This window comes from Chenopodium quinoa, unplaced genomic scaffold, assembly GCF_001683475.1.
Source record: "Chenopodium quinoa cultivar QQ74 unplaced genomic scaffold, ASM168347v1, whole genome shotgun sequence".
In the NCBI taxonomy this organism is placed as follows: domain Eukaryota; kingdom Viridiplantae; phylum Streptophyta; class Magnoliopsida; order Caryophyllales; family Amaranthaceae; genus Chenopodium; species Chenopodium quinoa.
Genome location: NW_018744996.1, coordinates 3,055,948 through 3,072,985, shown reverse-complemented (window position 1 = coordinate 3,072,985; position 17,038 = coordinate 3,055,948). Strand labels below are relative to the sequence as shown.

Here is a 17,038-nt window from a genome sequence, read left to right as displayed (position 1 = left end):
TGTTTAATCTAATATATAAACCATTAAACTCCATCAAAGTAGAGTATGTGAATAGTGTAAAAGTCTAAGTATTATAGAAACGGGGAAAGTCTATATATCTGCTTAGATCTGTTAATAGTTTGACGTTTTGCTTTTCAAATTGAATGAATGATAAATTTATCCAGTGACGTGAAATTTAATGTATCAATCTTGTACTATATGCCATTGTAAAGTAATTGGAAAAAATTAATTGATTTGCATGTATATAGAATCGCCAGATTTATAAGTTTCTGATTTTGCTGATACAGGTGCTCAATTTTAGGTGTTGTGTGTCTCTTTTACTAAGTACTATGTGTGAATTAAGAGTAGAACAAAATATTGGCAATCATATGTCTTACTATTACAAAATATATTTCAAAATTCTCTTTATTACAAAGTAGTATAATAAATTATGCATTTTTATTGATCTTACTCCTAATCTTTGCCTGATTGTTTGGTGTAGTGGGTGACTTTGAGTTTGAGCAAGCATCAAATACATGCATGAGTGGTGGAAATGCTACACCAACACCTGAACCCCATCAATCAATATCTCCAATTCAAGGATAGCGATCTCCTATTTGGCAGAATTTTGAGATTAATGGTGAACATGCTGCATGCAAGTTTTGCAAAAGATTAATCCGGAAACATAGTGGTTCGACTTGCACGTTTAATCTAAAGAGACACCTTGATAGGTGCCAACAATATAAAGATTCAGACAAGTCTACTGAGTCTAATGCATCTGAATTTGACCAAAAAGAATATTGTAAGTTATTTGCTAGAGCTATATTGAAGCATGGTTATTCTTTAAGTATTGTTGAACATGAGGGGTTTAGGAAATTGCATACATATTTGAATTCCAAGGTTAGAACTATTTCTAGAAACACAATATTGAAATGGTGTATGACAGAGCATGATGTGTTAAAGCAATATGTTCGTAATACGTTTAAGGCCTTAACAAGTAAAGTGTCCTTGACTTGTGATGTATGGACAGCTTGTACTACTCGTGGTTATTTGTCTCTTACGGCCTATTTTGTGGATAATGACTGGAAATTACAGTCTAAGGTGCTGAACTTTAGGCATTTTCCACCTCCCCATAATGGTCATAAAATTTATAATCTGGTTTTTAGTTTGATCAAAGATTGGGGTATTGAAAGAAAAATTTGTAGTATGACTATTGACAATGCAAGTAATATGGATTCTATGGTTGGGAAACTCCAAATTGAATTGGATGCAAAGGCTAAATTACCTCTTGACGATAAATATTTTCATGTTAGATGCTCAGCCCATATCTTAAACTTAATTGTCAAAGAAGGTTTGAAAGTCATTGATGAATCTGTTGCGATAGTTCGGGAGAATGTGAAGTATGTTGATTCTTCTAAAGCTAGACTTATAAGGTTTGAGCGGTGTGTTTCTAGTTATAATTTAGCTACAGGTGTAAAGCTACGGATGGATGTTCCTACTAGATGGAATTCTACTTTCTTAATGCTTCGTCGAGCTCTTGATCTTTTACCGGCGTTGCAAATGTTCGGTAGGATAGAGAGCAATTATCACTTGGCGCTTACTGCTCATGAATAGGAAATAGTAGAAAAAATGTGTGATTTTCTTGAACCCTTTTATGACATTACTAATTTGTTTTCCGGTTCTGAATATCCCACCTCCAATCTTTATGTTGCCAACATTTGTAGAATTGAGTCACTATTAGTGGTTGCTTCTAAAGGGGATGATCCAAAACTCAAAGAAATGGCAGATCTTATGCGTTGCAAGTTTGATAAATATTGGTCTAATTACTCTGAGCTATTATCTTTTGCTGCAATTCTTGATCCTCGGTTTAAGTTGAAATTTTTGAGACATCTTTTCAAGGATTTGTATGAAGCTCACATGGTTGAAACAAAAGTCCAGGAGGTGTATTATGAATTTGTTCAACTGTTTAACCATTACAAGGATCCTCTTCCTACTTATTCTTCCCAAGGTAGTTCAAATTCAGATGCATATCGTCCACGCAAGACTAGTAGAGTTTATGCGGTAAGATAACGACAAATATTATCATTATTCAATATGTTAATCACTTTTCTGGGTATTTTGATCTTTTTTATTTGTGATTTCAGAATTTTGTTGCAGATGTTGCTAGTGGTGACATGGGTAAATCTGAATTAGAATTATACTTAGAATTTCCTTTAAAACCTTGTAATGTTGATGAGGAATTCGATATTTTGGGCTATTGCAAGGAGCAATCAACAACCTTTCCCAAGTCTTGGTCGTATAGCTAAAGATGTTCTTGCAATACCTATTACTACTGTTGCTTCCGAATCTTCTTTAAGCATGGGTGGCAGAGTTTTAAACAGATGGAGGAGTTCACTGTTGCACAAACATGTCAAAGCTTTGATAACAACTCGAAATTGGTTGTATGGTTATGTTGAGTTGGAGAAAGATGGGGTTGAGGTGGAGAAGGAGAAGGACGTGGATGATACTTCTGCATAGCCATATTTGTAAGTTGTATTTGATTTTTTAAAAATGAATGTAATGTTTTTTAATCACTATAACACTATTATGTCTCTTACTCTCTTATATGTTTGCTTATCTTTTTGCATGTGGATGCCACTCACCCTCATTTGCTCACTGGTTTAAAACCTCAAATTAATCAAGCCTGCTGCCTGCTGCCTACTGCCTACTGCCTACTTGAGCCTTACGATCATTTTCAGCATTTTAGTTTAAACTCTTTACTTAGTTTATAACTTTATATACTTGTTCAGTTGTAACCACCTTGTTTTGGTGATGATGAATTGCTATCATTTGAGCTTTTTTTGCTTCACGTACTCTTTCTACAATAAAGTTTATGATTGAGCTTATTTGAATTCATTCAATTACTATGATACATGAGTAGTAAGTTAAAATCACTATACTATCCAATAATTTTAATAAAATATTAAATACTTCCTCCGTTCTTTTTTACTTGACCCGCTTTGACTTTTACACTATTCAACACCCCTCCTTTGGCCGTCTTTTATGATTAACATGTAAGGAAAAACATATTATTATGGGATCTTTTTGAATTCGTCTCAATAAGTGCTATCATAATATATACTTCCTCTGTTCTTTTTACTTATTGAGACGAATTCAAAAAGATCCAACATGAATATGTTTTTCCTTACATATTATTCACAAAAGATGGTCAAATGAGGAGTGGTGAATAGTGTAAAAGTCAAAGCAGGTCAAGTAAAAAAGAACGGAAAAAGTAACTTTTATAATTTTTACTTATGGAGAATTAAAGCCATTGGAGATGCTCTAAGGCTCTGTTCTTTTGAGCTTCTGGCAGAGCAGAGTAGGGCAGAGTAGATTTCATTATTATTATAATAACAAAAACCTACAAAGTCAATCGATTTACAAGAAATTAGTGGGGAGCCAAGATACAATCTGAGACCCCACCCCTCTAGCTATAGTGAACCCGATCCTGTTGAAGATGTGAGCAGCTGCACGAGCACCAATTTCCTGAGTCCTAGCGAACGCCTGAACCTGCTTCAGCAGCGCAACAACATCCTTCTCTAATTCCCCCAATGAAGAAAAGGAGAAAGGAAGAAAACCATAGCCAATAGCCCTGCAACGCGCCCCATACTTGTCCCGCTTCCGCTGAGCCGCAGCCGACACAACACAACCTGGAATGAAGTCAAACAACCCTGATTGAGTCAAAGGAGAAGACCCCGTCAAGTCAACACGTACATCAAGGCCTTTATCCCAAGAATAAGGCAACACATCTGCTAGTCGAAGAGCCTCGTCGTTCCCTCCAGTCAACCCAACGTTAACCTCCTTTCTTGCAGAAATCCCATACCGAAAATAAATATCAACAAGGGTGTCATGAACAACGTTGTGCCGATATTTAATACCCACCATCCCAGCACAAGACACTACATGATCCCCATATATATCCCCATTAAAAACCCTTGAGCAAGCAGAACACGGTGTTGAAACGGAGAACAAAGGAACACCTAACTGGTAGCAAAGAACACAACGGTAAGGCTTACCATTAATAGTCTGACCCAACCCCGACATTGGGACCGCCCGCAACCAGGCAGAAGCGTGATCCCCCTGCTGGGACTTCCATAAGGCAACCTGACGTGGAGATAAGGATAAAGCGGATGTTTCAGAAGCAGTGACCTTCGTGAAATATATATCTGCCAATTTCTTCATGAGTTGGGGGTAGCGATCTCACTAGGGTTACATATAAGGTCAGTCTCCACAGTCCTATTAAAAAGACTAAGAGCATCATCGAAGGCCGGGCCCTGACCAACAATACCAGAATTGCGAAAAAGCGTGACGCAAGGAAAGCATAGTGTCGAACATCCCCGCTGAATAAACGCCCAGTCCACCATTAGAAAAAGGCAAGGTAGCAAGTCGCCATTGTCAATCAACAAAATCAGGCCCCGAAGCAGTAACAATGCACTCCAAAGATGCCCGAAGGGCCACATCAAAAGAAATCTGGGCCACTTTAAAAAGACGAGGGGGACAAGTGAGCATTGCAAATTAGAGTTTTGAAACCCCAGTACACGCACGAAGTAGTAACAACTCACATTAGGGATCACCAAGTTTAGCAACAGTATCCATTAGCACAATGGTCTTCGACATTCTCTGCGAAACAAGCTCACCACAGAAAGAGGAATCTGCACTGACAGGACCACCAAGCAACTTAACACCATGCACAGGACGAGCAATATCTGGAGGAAAGACACCGACGAGACGGCTACGTGGGTCCTCAGTGGGCCAAAAAACTTCCGTTTTCTCAACGTTTACATGGAGTCTGAGATGAGGCCCCTCCACCAAAATCAACTCCATAACCTTTCCTACCACCAAGGTGTCACCAATAATAGTGCCGTCATCCAAATACCAAGCCTGCAAACATAAGTCGAAAGAATCCCTAATTCAGCACACCAACGGATGGAGCACCAAAGCTAAAAGCAAAGGGCCAAGAGGATCACCCTGCTGCACTCCTTGACGTGACCTTAAGATATGCTCCCCATAAAAAAGTCTGGCTGGAGTAGAGTAACATAATTCAACCCACCGTGAGAGAGCAGGATAACGGAGACGAACTTCACGCAACAAAACCGTACGATCAACCAAATTAAAGGCATTCTGGAAATCCACCAGCAACATAGAGAGGCCAACATCACCACCACGAGCCTCAACCAAACAATTAACAGCATGAAGAATAGCCTCACCACCCGCCGGCACCCCAGCACCAAACTGAAGACCTCCTAGATAGCTTCCCAGACGCGGGCCAATTAAAGCGGCCCTAACCTTTGAAACCAGGCGCCTCCAAACAGTACCCACAACAATAGGCTGAATACCACCACTGGGCTTAACAAGTGGCGTAAGAGGAGCACTAGCAATGTATTCTCCCAACTCATCATGACATTTCCCAGCGAGAAAGAGAATAACCACTTGCGTAATAGAGTCTACCAACTCATCCGAAATAGCAACTGCAGCACCACTCAAGCAATCCATAATAATAATAATAATAATAATAATAATAATAATAATAATAATTATTATTATTATTATTATTATTATTTTTAGATTTTTTTTAACTCTTTTTACAACATTAGAAAATGTGTTAAATAATATAAAATATTAATTATTACCATTAAATATTAGTTATTATTATCAAATAATATTATATATTAATTATTATTATTAAATATTAATTATTATTATCTATAAATATTAGTTATTATTAATAAATATTAATAATTTTTATTTTTATTAAATTTTAATTGTTATTATTTTTATTAATTATTAGTTTTAAGCAAAGCAAAGTAGAACAAATTTTAACTGGGTAACGCAAAGCAATTTCAGCAGAGTAAAGTAGAGCAGATTTCAGTAGAGCGAACAGATCAGCTCTAAAGAATAGGGCCTAATTGCCCTTAAAAGCTCGAACGTCATGCACTTGATTCAAATTCAAGAGAAAGAAGTTCAAAAGAATCGATCAATCATCAACAACTCAAAAAGCAAAAACCTTCTCGTGTATTTCCAAAACTCTCCATTTCCAACTCTTCCCTCTTTCTCCCTCTTCGCCTCCTTCTCCTTCTCTTTCTCTCTCCTCCTTCAAAACCCCCCAAATCCCCTTTTCCCCAAATCCCTAATCTCTCTCCATAAACCCTAATTTTCAATTGTATGCCGCATTTCCGCCGGAAATCATGCCTCCTCCGGCGGTTTCGGTAGATTCCCGACCTCCCTCTGATTTCAATTTCAATTCCCAAAATGGTCCCACCAATGCCGGAGGAGCTAGAGCTACTGCTTCAGCTACAACTGCAACCCATTTTAGTAACGGTTGTAGCTTCAATACTGGGTCTTCCTCTTCTTCTTCTACCTCATTACCAGCTGTGGGCCGGGTTTCTTCGTCGGCCCGCCCCAAGCCCAGGCTTGTTAAGCAGAGGAAGAGCTCGAAATCGTCTTCGGGTTTGTCGGAACCCGGTTCGGGGATCAACCCTTTCCGATCAGTAAGTTCCGTTAATGTTGATACTCCAAATTGTTCTAATTCTGATAGTAATAGTTTTGTTAGTCAGTTTCAAAATGTGGGTTTTGTTTTTGGGGTTTCGAATTCGAATACGAATGATAGTAATAGTATTAATAGCAATAAATTTAATGTTGATTGTAATGTAGCAGCAGAAGCGTCTATTTTTGGGTTTAGAGATAGTAATTTGCATAAGCAAGAATTTAGCTTTAGTGAGAATAAGGCAAATAAAGATAATTATAGCTCAGATGGTGTTGCATTTAGCTTTGGTGCCAGTGCCAAGGATCAAATTGGTGGTAATACTGTAAAAAATGGTGAAATTGGGGCGGAACTATTGAATGAGTTGCAGAAATTGAAAATTGAGAAGGAAAGATGTGATACTGAAGACAATGTTTCTCATAAATTGAATAATTTGGATGCAACGAAAGGTGGGGATCAGCCTTTTGTGTTTAAGACTGGTGGGGAAAGTTCGGATGGGTGTGGTGAAGGTTCTGTGCCATTGAAAAGTGATGTGAATGCTAAGAATTTGTTTGGAAATGGGGAGGGTATTTATGATGGTAAGATGCGTGCCTTTGGGTCTAGAAATTTCGATGATAGTGCCTTCGTTTTTGGAAGCATTGGGAACTTCGCTAAGACAGGGGATTCTAGCTCTCAATCATCTGCTTTTCCAGCTGAAAATGATGGAACAAGAGTAAATGAAGATGTGCTTTCTTCGTCATTCTCTTTTTCAAGCTTAGAAGCTGAAACATGTAATGCAAAACCTGAGGTACACTCGTCCTCGAGTGAGAGGAAGGTGGAGTCAAGTTCTTCAGGTTTGCCTGAGGGATTTGGAGTGTCTTTCTCAGAGTTTGAATTACCTCAAGATGCCCCGTTATCCTTCTCAGCTAATTTTACTAGTGGGTTAGGTAGAAAGGCAGAGTCTTATCTAAAGACTCGAGGTTTGAAAGACAAAAATTTGAGGAAAACGAAGGGAAAACCAAAGCAGTCAAAACCCACTAAGCTGCACCCTGTACAAACCCCGCTATCTAGTGAAGGTGCTAGTGCTACTCCAGGCCAAGAAGCATCTGAATGTTATTCGCCCATGGACTTTTCCCCTTATGAGGACACTAATTCAAATAATGATGTGCCTATTACTAGCCATCATGAAACTTGTCAAACTAAGGTAACAACTGAAAAACCATTTGCTGTGCGCTCAGAATCAGAACTACATGATTCTAGTACTGACATCAGATCTAAAATTAATGGCTATGGGGGTAATGAGTTCCAGTTTTCTATCAGTTCTGACAAAGCTAGTAGAGATGCAGCGAAGTTTACATTCACTACATCAACTGCTGCTCAGGATCATGTTTCATCTTTGAAGCGCTTACATAGAAAGAAGTACCGTATGAAACCTGTTTCTATAACTAGTGGTGCATCTAGGGTCCGAGGTTCTTCCATGGATAGTACTCCTCTTCTCAGTAAGTTGCAGGGTGCTGGTGGAAACTTCTTTTCCTCAAGCAAGGATAAGCGTGAAACTGAAGCTGGTGAAGAGCATGAGTCTGAAGCATATAGTGGTGCCGAAAAAGCTTGTGAGAAGTGGCGAAGGAGGTATATATATTTTGTGCATAAAGATTAATTATTTGGGAATTCCTTTTTTTTTTGGAAACACTGTTATCTTGCTTATTACTACTATTATTTTTTCCCTTTGGTAATTGCAGCTTTTGACTTTTTAAATCTTTTCTTCAGGGGAAATGAAGCCTATGAAAAGGGGGAGCTCTCTAAAGCTGAGGAATTCTATACATGGGGAGTGAATTGCATCCCTCCGGGAGCTGCATCAGATGCCACCTTCAGACCTCTTGTGCGTTGTTACAGTAATCGTGCTGCAACAAGGATGGCTCTTGGTAGGGTAAGAGAGGCCATACAAGATTGCAATATGGCGGTTAAGCTTGACGCTTCTTTCCATAGAGCGCAGATAAGAGCTGGAAAGTAAGTCTATCTGTTTCAAATTTAGACTTTTGTAGTTCTCCTTCCTGCTTGGAACTGTAATTGGATGCGTTTCCTAATTGTTCTTTGCTGTGATCCTTAGATGTACTGTACTAGTCTTCCATATAGTATAAGAACACCAAGTATGGGTCTAGCCATTTGCAGGTTTGGGAATGTCAATATGTAATTATGTATGCAACCTTAGTTCTTATTAGCTTGGACCAACTTTGGGGCTCTTCCTGAGATTATTATAGGTCATAATATGCTGTAGTTAACCTATATCCATTTTTTATTTTTTCTTCATTAACTATCATTAATTATGATTGGTCATAGCACTTTGCTAAAAATAACATAGCTTTGGACAGATTCAAAGATGAACGGTAGAAATTAAAGCAACAAAAGGATGTTTGATAAATAAGTCTCTGGAAAACAGCAATAAAAGGATCATTCAAACTTTTGAGAGGCTTGATTTTCTCCCTTTTAGCTTACTAAGCTACTCCAAACTCCAAACAGTCCAAAGTACTCATCAATTATCAACATAATTCCTATCTCTCTAATTAACTCTCATTTAAAGTTGCTTTCCCTAACTAGCTTGTTACCCAAGCCACTAGATCATAATGCAACTACCAAGCCCCTCCCTCTTTTGTCAGTTCATAGCATACTTTTCCTTTTTCTTGCTGTGACAAGTAACTATTGCCTAAAATGCTGTGTTTTAGCCTTTAAGGTATTAGGTAATAAGCGTTTGATTGCTTAACTGAAAAATTCATGTTTTTCAGTAAAGATAAACCTTGCTTACTTGGTGTTCATAACAACTTTTATCAGGTTTTTGATGTCATATGTTGGTGCCTCCATTATGTTATTCTTTACCCTTGTCATAAATTTCCCTGTCAAAATTTATTCCTGTTGTTTAATTCTTGATTAAAATTTTCCTTTTCAATTATCAGTTGTCTATTGCTGCAAACAATTTTACTACATTCAAACCCAGTTTGTTGCACTTGTGTAAGCTCTATTCTCATCAATTTTTCTATGAATACTAGTATTTTTACAGTTTACATGTATTGAGCAACGAATACACCATTTGCAACCAAGGGGTGTAGCCCCAGGTCATATCTTTTATCTGTCTGCTTCTGTGTCCCATAACTGGTCATTGTACAGTTATTCTGTTTATATCTGTATTGTAACTCTAGTTTATCGTAGGTGTAAATTGTAGTAGTTGAAGTCCTTGGCTGGCAAGGAAAATTTTATAATACACTTACACCATGAATGCAAATCTCTGCTTCTGATAGTCATCATAAATTGCAGAATTAAATCGACTCGTGCAACAGTGTAACTTGTGCAGAATTTCCTTAGGCTAGTTGCCATGCGCTTTAAAAGTGTATTTTTGTATAATTGTGATCGAACTTATCTCTGTAATACTCTAGCATTAAGAATGCTTTTGCTTTTATTTATAGAGCCTTGACCTAAGATTAACCTTAGCCCTCACTTTCTATCCCATACTTAAGTAGGGTCTCAAATTTTGGTGTTTACTGATGGACAGGCTGCATTTGCAATTTATCAAAATTTCATGTCAATTTTTCTTCTGTTTCAGCTGTTATCTTCTGCTGGGAGAGGTGGATGAAGCCATGCAATGCTTTGGCAAATACATGGGTGATGGTAATGTTATTTGTCTGGACAGAAAAGTTGTCATTTCAGCCTCTGATGGGATTCAAAAGTCTCAGGTAGATATATTAACTTGTCTTGCTAAAGACTTCTCGCACTTTTGTCTGCTTATTAAATTTATTATGCATCTAGCAGTTTTGGTGTGAGAAAAACAACGCATGGGCATATTTTTCTGGCAGATTTTCTTTTCTTTTTTTACACTCTGCACTCCAAACAACTGAAATAAGAACTCAATTATTTCCCTTTGGCCTTTAGATATTACATCTGTTGAGTAGGTGAGCAAAGTTTTTGACACTAGGTTGCCTGTATTAAAAAGCCAAACATGAAACCTTTGTAAAATTGTAAATTAGCACAAATTTCCTTTGTAAGTAATGTTGTAGTGACATACATAGTATAAAGGTTTTGAAAGAACAGAAAATGGCTTAACTCATAAAAGAAAGTATTTGGAATTAAGTGTCAGTCTGTTCTCAATAGTTCCATTGCCTCGTCATCTTGCGTGTATGATAAGAAAGATTCTACATTTTCTTTCTCCTCGAGTGCCCCTTCGTTAAAAATAGTGTCATATTTTTGCACTATTTATATCTCCAGCTGACTTGATTCCCACTTGTATTGATTCACAGAAAGTGATTGAGTGCACTAGGCGTTCTGCTGAACTTTTGAAACTCAAGACTTCTGAAGCTGCTTCTGATGCCTTGCAACATATTGCTGAAGCATTGGCAATAAGTATAAACTCTGAAAAACTACTTGAAATGAAAGCTCAGGCACTTTGCATGGTATGTGATGCAACTTTTACATCATTTCCAGTTCATGGTGTATGGAACAAATCTGGAGGCCCTGGTTTAACCATATGCTATTTCCTGTTTTGTTTCCAGCTATCTAGGCATGAAGAGGCAATAGCACTATGCCAGAAGACACTTGATTTTGCTGAAAAGAACTTTAGGACTGCAACTTCTAGGAATATCAAGGTTGATGGCTCTTCAAATGAAAGTCTATGGAGATACCGTACCTTATCAAAGTGCCAATTTCATCTTGGAAACCTTGAGGTGGCCCTTGATCTTCTGGAGAAGCACGTGTAAGTCAAATATACATTTTTACCATCTAGATAATCACACATCCTATCTTTAACTACTCTTTGGACGCTCAACTTAACGCAGCAGCTTCTCTCTCTCTCTTTTTTTCTTTTTCATTTTTTTTTTATTATTGGGGCACTTCTCCTCCCTCTGTTGTTCCTTGTATATTTTAGATGTTAAAATCCTCTGCTATACTTATATTTTGTATCGGTTCAGGAACAAAGCACAGGGAGCGTCAGACCCATTAGCTCTCACTATTCATGAGCTGCTAAAGCAGAAGGTATGCCTGTAGACAGTGATACTCTCTTTATGATTGTAATAATTTGCCCAACTGTCATCATCAGTTTAATTGAGTATATGGAAGTTTGCGTGGATTTTTGATTGGTGTGTGATGAGAAATTTCCATATCCTGCATGACTAGAGCTGTCAATTCGGGTAAACGGGTCGGGTTAGTATGGTTCAGGTCAATTCGGGTTAATGTCATAACCTATGCGGGTCGGGTTCGGGTTGGGTCGTGCTTGGCTCGGGCCACGTTGGGTCATTTCCAACTCGGGTCATGTTCGGGTTCGGGTCTCAAATATTGGGTTAATCCGGGTCTCGGGTTGATTTCAGGTCGGGTTATATCGAGTTCGGGTACATAGAGTAGTTTTAGCCTTACGAAGTTACGACTTTACGAGTAACTTAGAATATATTTAGCATATATTCTCTAATTATTGTATATATCTTTATTTAGCTAAACAATATCTACAATAATAAAGATATATACAATAATTGGAGAATATAGGCTAAATATATTCTAACACTTAGAAATGAGCAAATAGCTATAATTAGTTTATGTAAGGAATCGTATGTATTGAACTATTTACTATTGAACTTCTCATAGTAACTCGTTTGCACAAGCACACAACTACACAAAATACAAATGACACACACAAGATGTCATTAATTTCATATAATATAATCTTATATTCTTATTTGCTTGGCGAACATCATATTCTTAGTAGAAATAATTTAGAAATGAGTACGTAACTATATAACTATATATTGATAAGGTGGTCTAAATTGAATTTAAGGTGATTTGAAATCGGGTGAGGTCAATATCAGGTTAGGTTGAGTTCGAAATGGGTTAAGAAGAATTCGGGTTGAATTTGGGTCGGGCCAATAACAAGTCATATTGATTTTGGGTTGGGTTAGTAACAGATCGGGTTAAATTCGGGTCGGGTTACAGGTTGGGTTGAATTCCAGTCGTGTTAGCAACAGGTTGGGTAAAATTCGGGTTTTGACGGGTTAGAGCGAGTTTGGGTCAATCTCGGTTCAGGTCAATAATTTACGGGTTATATTCAGGTCGGGTCATTTCCGGGTCGGTTCATGTTCGGGTTCGGGTCTCAAATACTCGGGTTCGGTTCAGGTCAATAATTTACGGGTTATATTCAGGTCAGGTCATCTCCGGGTCGGTTCATGTTCTTTATATAGAAGAACATGCAATATGCATACGTCTGGTGCATATTCTTCTATATAAAGAAAGAAAGGAGACTATTTACTGTTTTTTGCTTCTGCGGTCTGCTCATCCTTGAAGCAATGACTTGTTCAATATAATCTTCATGTTCCTTTCTTCTGCCTTTGATTTTGAGCTTCCTTGCCCTTGATATCTCTTAGTAATTTCATTTTTTTTTTTTTTTGCAACTACATCTTCTCTGTACTATGTAATGTGTTGTGAACTGTCCTTGACATTTAATCTATCTTCATTCTTCTTTGCTGCAGAGTGCTGGTAATACTGCATTTCACTCTGGAAAACATGCAGAGGCTATTGAACATTATACCTCGGCTATATTGAGTGGTATGGAAGCCCGCCCATTTGCAGCAATCTGCTTTTGCAATCGTGCTGCTGCACACCAAGCTTTGGGCCAAATTCCTGACGCGATATCAGATTGCAGCTTAGCGATTGCCCTTGATGAAAACTATGCCAAGGTCTGAATCAATGCTGCTGTTTTTTGTTACACACACGCGCGCGCGCACACACACACACACACTTCCGTTTTTATTTACTTGCAACATAGCCTTGTGGCACGCTCTTTGAGGTTGAGATTATATAATGTAAACGAACAAATTAAGCAAAATATATTTTACACATGAAACCTAACCCTTCCCTAATTCTGGTGCTAAAATTAGTTGATAAAATAGTTTGTTCACCTTCTCAAAACCTCCTAAAATGCGTGCCTAAAGGCTGTGTTGCAAGTAAAAGAAATTGTGGGAAGTATATGCTTATGTCTGGTGCATATTCTTCTGTAGAGTAGTTCCCAGAACTTGTGACCCTTGCCTATATGTAACTATCTAGTCTAACTAAATTTGCAGACCATTCTCTTCCCTAATTTGAATTTTTACTGCTTCATAACTCCTTGTTTTCTGTCCTTCAGGCAGTTTCTAGACGAGCAACTTTGCATGAAATGATTAGAGACTACAAACAAACTGCTGCTGATCTCCGGAGACTTTTGTCTCTTCATCAGAAGCAATCTGCGGAAAAATCAAAACAATCTGGTTCTGGAAATGGGAAGGAGTTAAGGCAATTACAACAGCGGCTTTACCTGATGGAGGAAGAAACAAAAAGAGATACCCCATTGGACCTTTACCTCATTTTGTGAGTAACTGATTTTAAGCTCCTCTATTTGGGGTGTGGTTGGGTTGGGGTATAATATTGTTTCATTAACTAATGATTTGTAATGGACTCAAATTACTGCAAGTTTTTTTTTGAAGAAGAAAAATTGCTGCTAGTGCTTACACAAAATAACAGAAATTTTGAGAGGGAAAGATTGATTTTTGATTGCAAGTATTAAAGCTTTTTACAAACTTGTAGCTTTAGGCTACCTCTCTCCTAGTTAGTCTCCTACAATTATCTCACCAATTACCTCCCTAATCCTTTCTCATTCTCTCTATTTATGTACATGGTTTCAACCCTAGGATGATTCGAACATAATTGCTAGATTAAAGCAACAAGTAACATATTGCTTTTACCAGTCAAATTCTTTCTATCTCAGTTGACAAAACTGTTTTTGTATCTTGTCGCTCATTTTACGTCTCAATTGTTAAATTCCATTGCAGGGGAGTTACAAAATCTGATACAGTTTCTGAAATCAAGAAGGCTTACAGGAAGGCAGCACTTAGACATCACCCTGACAAGGTACAGCAATTTCTGCTTGTTTTATTCTGTTGTTATGAACCTGGGAATTTTGTATATGAAAAAAAGCATGTATCAATGTATGTTAAACTAGTCTATTCTTGTATAGCTAATCCTGGCCTTAGCATCTTTCACTTGATCAATGAGATACTACTTAACCAATGAGATACTATTCAATGAATATGTTGGGTTACTGATGTCCTGTATCATGCAGGCTGCTCAGTCCCTAGTTAAAAGTGGTGAAGTTGGAGAAGAAGGGCGTCACTGGAAGGACATTGCAGATTTGGTTCATAAGGATTCAGATAGACTGTTTAAAATAATTGGTGAGGCATATGCTGTGCTATCAGATCCAACAAAGGTAATTCTGGTTTTATCTTAATAATCCTTCCAGTTTTGAGTTCTGACGACCTAGCATGTGGTATTTCATGTATTTTGGAAAAATAGAATATGAAATTTACATCAAATTCAGTAACAATTGTTTGGGCTTAAATTGTTTATGCATTTGTCTAATTAGAATATATTGTTATTTATATGATTAGATTTACCCAACAGTGATGAGATCGATGAATGGAAATTTGGTATGATAACTAATTTTGAGATGATAGCTAAGAATGTAACTCTATCAGAAAAGTTGTGTTCCATCACGGAGTCAGCACTTTATTTTTACCCGGTTTTTTGTTTCAACTTTTTCTCTTATCTTTGGGCCACATACTAATGTTAACTTATGGGATGGGGAGAGTAATATTTATCATTATTCAGAAATTTGTTTAACTTTAATCATGAAATAAATAAGTAACCCAAAAACTGTCTCATTTTATATACATCCTAACTTAATAAGGAACTAAGGGTAGAGCTTTGTGCCTGGGAGCCAATGTTACACAACACTAAATGCTTGACATCTCTTGGTCACAAGACCTAAAATTGGTTTGACCTATTGATGCAATTTCATACGTTGTTTGCATATTTACTATTCTTCTCTAGGCTAGCATGTAGTTGCCCTTCAGTGGTTCAGCTTCTCAAATGACCTCTTTTCTTTTTTCATATTTCAGCGTGAAGAGTATGATAATGAAGAGGATATGAGAAAAGCGCTTAAGGAGAACAGTAATATTAGAACTAATTCGAGGAGATACTCTGAGCATTATAGTCAAGGCTATCCATTTGAGAGGAGTAGCAGCAGGCGCTATTGGCAAGATAGTTATAAAACTTACACCCACTCATACAGAAGATAGCCATGATATGGCATGTGGACAAGTTGAGCTTTTTGACCAAAGATGGAGAGCAGGTTTTTGCTTTGGCACTCTCCAAGAATTTCAATGTGGTTTTCTGGTTGGCAACTAGAGGTGTGCTGGTCAGTGGGAAATGCGCATGAGAGTATAACGTGCTATGAAAGATTCAAAAGTCTTCATATTGCGAGTTGGAGGTAAGTAAGCGACACTGACCTTTGTCAGGTTTGGTTCGTGGCCCCGCGTGCTTTTGGGGTTTGGTTCCTCTTGTTTATGGAAGCTCAAGCTCGCATTTTGGTATGGTTGTAGAACTTGAGCAGATAGATAAACATGGTCTGTCATTGGAAAGTTAACATAGAAGCAAAGCAGATGGTTGGCTGAGGTATTTTTATCACGAAGACTAAGGGCATCTCAATTTCAAGAAATCGAAATGTGCAAAGACATTCAAGGCGGTATTTTTGGTCGAGATAGGGAATAGAGTTGTGAGCCTGCTGTGCCAATTGTTTGCTGGTATAGAATTTAAGCATGTAAACTGTGCATCTTTGATGTGGGTTTTACATATGTATTAATGTAACCCCACGTCTTTGATGTGTACTGAGGGATACATTTCTATCATATCCGCCACACACAGTTATTGGAGAATCAAAATTTATGCAAATCAAGTAAGATACTCGAAAGTGGAGTTTACTACTCATTTGTTAACCAATTTTTATTCTCAACCTACATAAAATGAAATGTGTATTTCATTGAAATTTATAAAATGCATAGAACGAAATCCTTTTTTTTTTTCTTCTAAGGAAGCATAGAATGAAAACCTGAATATGTGTAATAGTCTTCCAAAAGATATGTTAATACTTACACCTTTATAAGCTCCAGCCTATTCTGTATTGTTGAGAAGATAAATACTCTCTTGCCCACTATGTTCTTTTATTTATGTGTTTCTATAAAAACTTAATGTCATGGACCAAAAACTTTGATGTTTGATTGAATATACTAACCAATATATAAGAATATAAATATATACTTCATACATATATCATTATGTGCAACTTTGATTTAATAATAATGTGTACTCTTAACATATGAAATAGGGAAATTCTACATTATGACCTTATATTTTGCGTTTTTTACATTGTGTCCCCTCTTATTGGAAGTTACACATTGTAACCTTCAGGTATAATTAGTAATCATGTTGTGACCTTGCTATTACCCCGCCATTAACAAATTTCGTTATGTTAATTCAATCACCGTTAGTGGGGCCCAATATTCACTTATTAATATTTTTTCAATTTGCGTGTTGGAAAATGTTTAAAGAGTTTGTGGTCATTTTGGCCCTTAAGAAATTAAGGGTCCAAATTGAGCTCAAATTTGGAAAAAAAAAAAAAAAACGTTAATGCCTTATTTTGCTTATTAAGAAATGTCTCAATTTGCG

General features: G+C 37.3%; 1 protein-coding gene across 1 annotated transcript; it reads left to right on the top strand.

Annotated features, from left to right (window-relative positions):
- Positions 1-5,920: 5,920 nt before the first annotated feature.
- Positions 5,921-16,511, top strand: LOC110707352. Its single transcript, XM_021885375.1, has 11 exons — positions 5,921-8,107; positions 8,246-8,485; positions 10,071-10,200; positions 10,762-10,914; positions 11,014-11,213; positions 11,428-11,491; positions 12,973-13,179; positions 13,626-13,846; positions 14,308-14,386; positions 14,598-14,741; positions 15,433-16,511. The coding sequence occupies exons 1-11, from the start codon at positions 6,204-6,206 to the stop codon at positions 15,610-15,612; spliced, it is 3,522 nt and encodes a 1,173-aa protein (XP_021741067.1). The 5' UTR covers positions 5,921-6,203; the 3' UTR covers positions 15,613-16,511.
- The last annotated feature ends 527 nt before the right edge of the window (positions 16,512-17,038 follow it).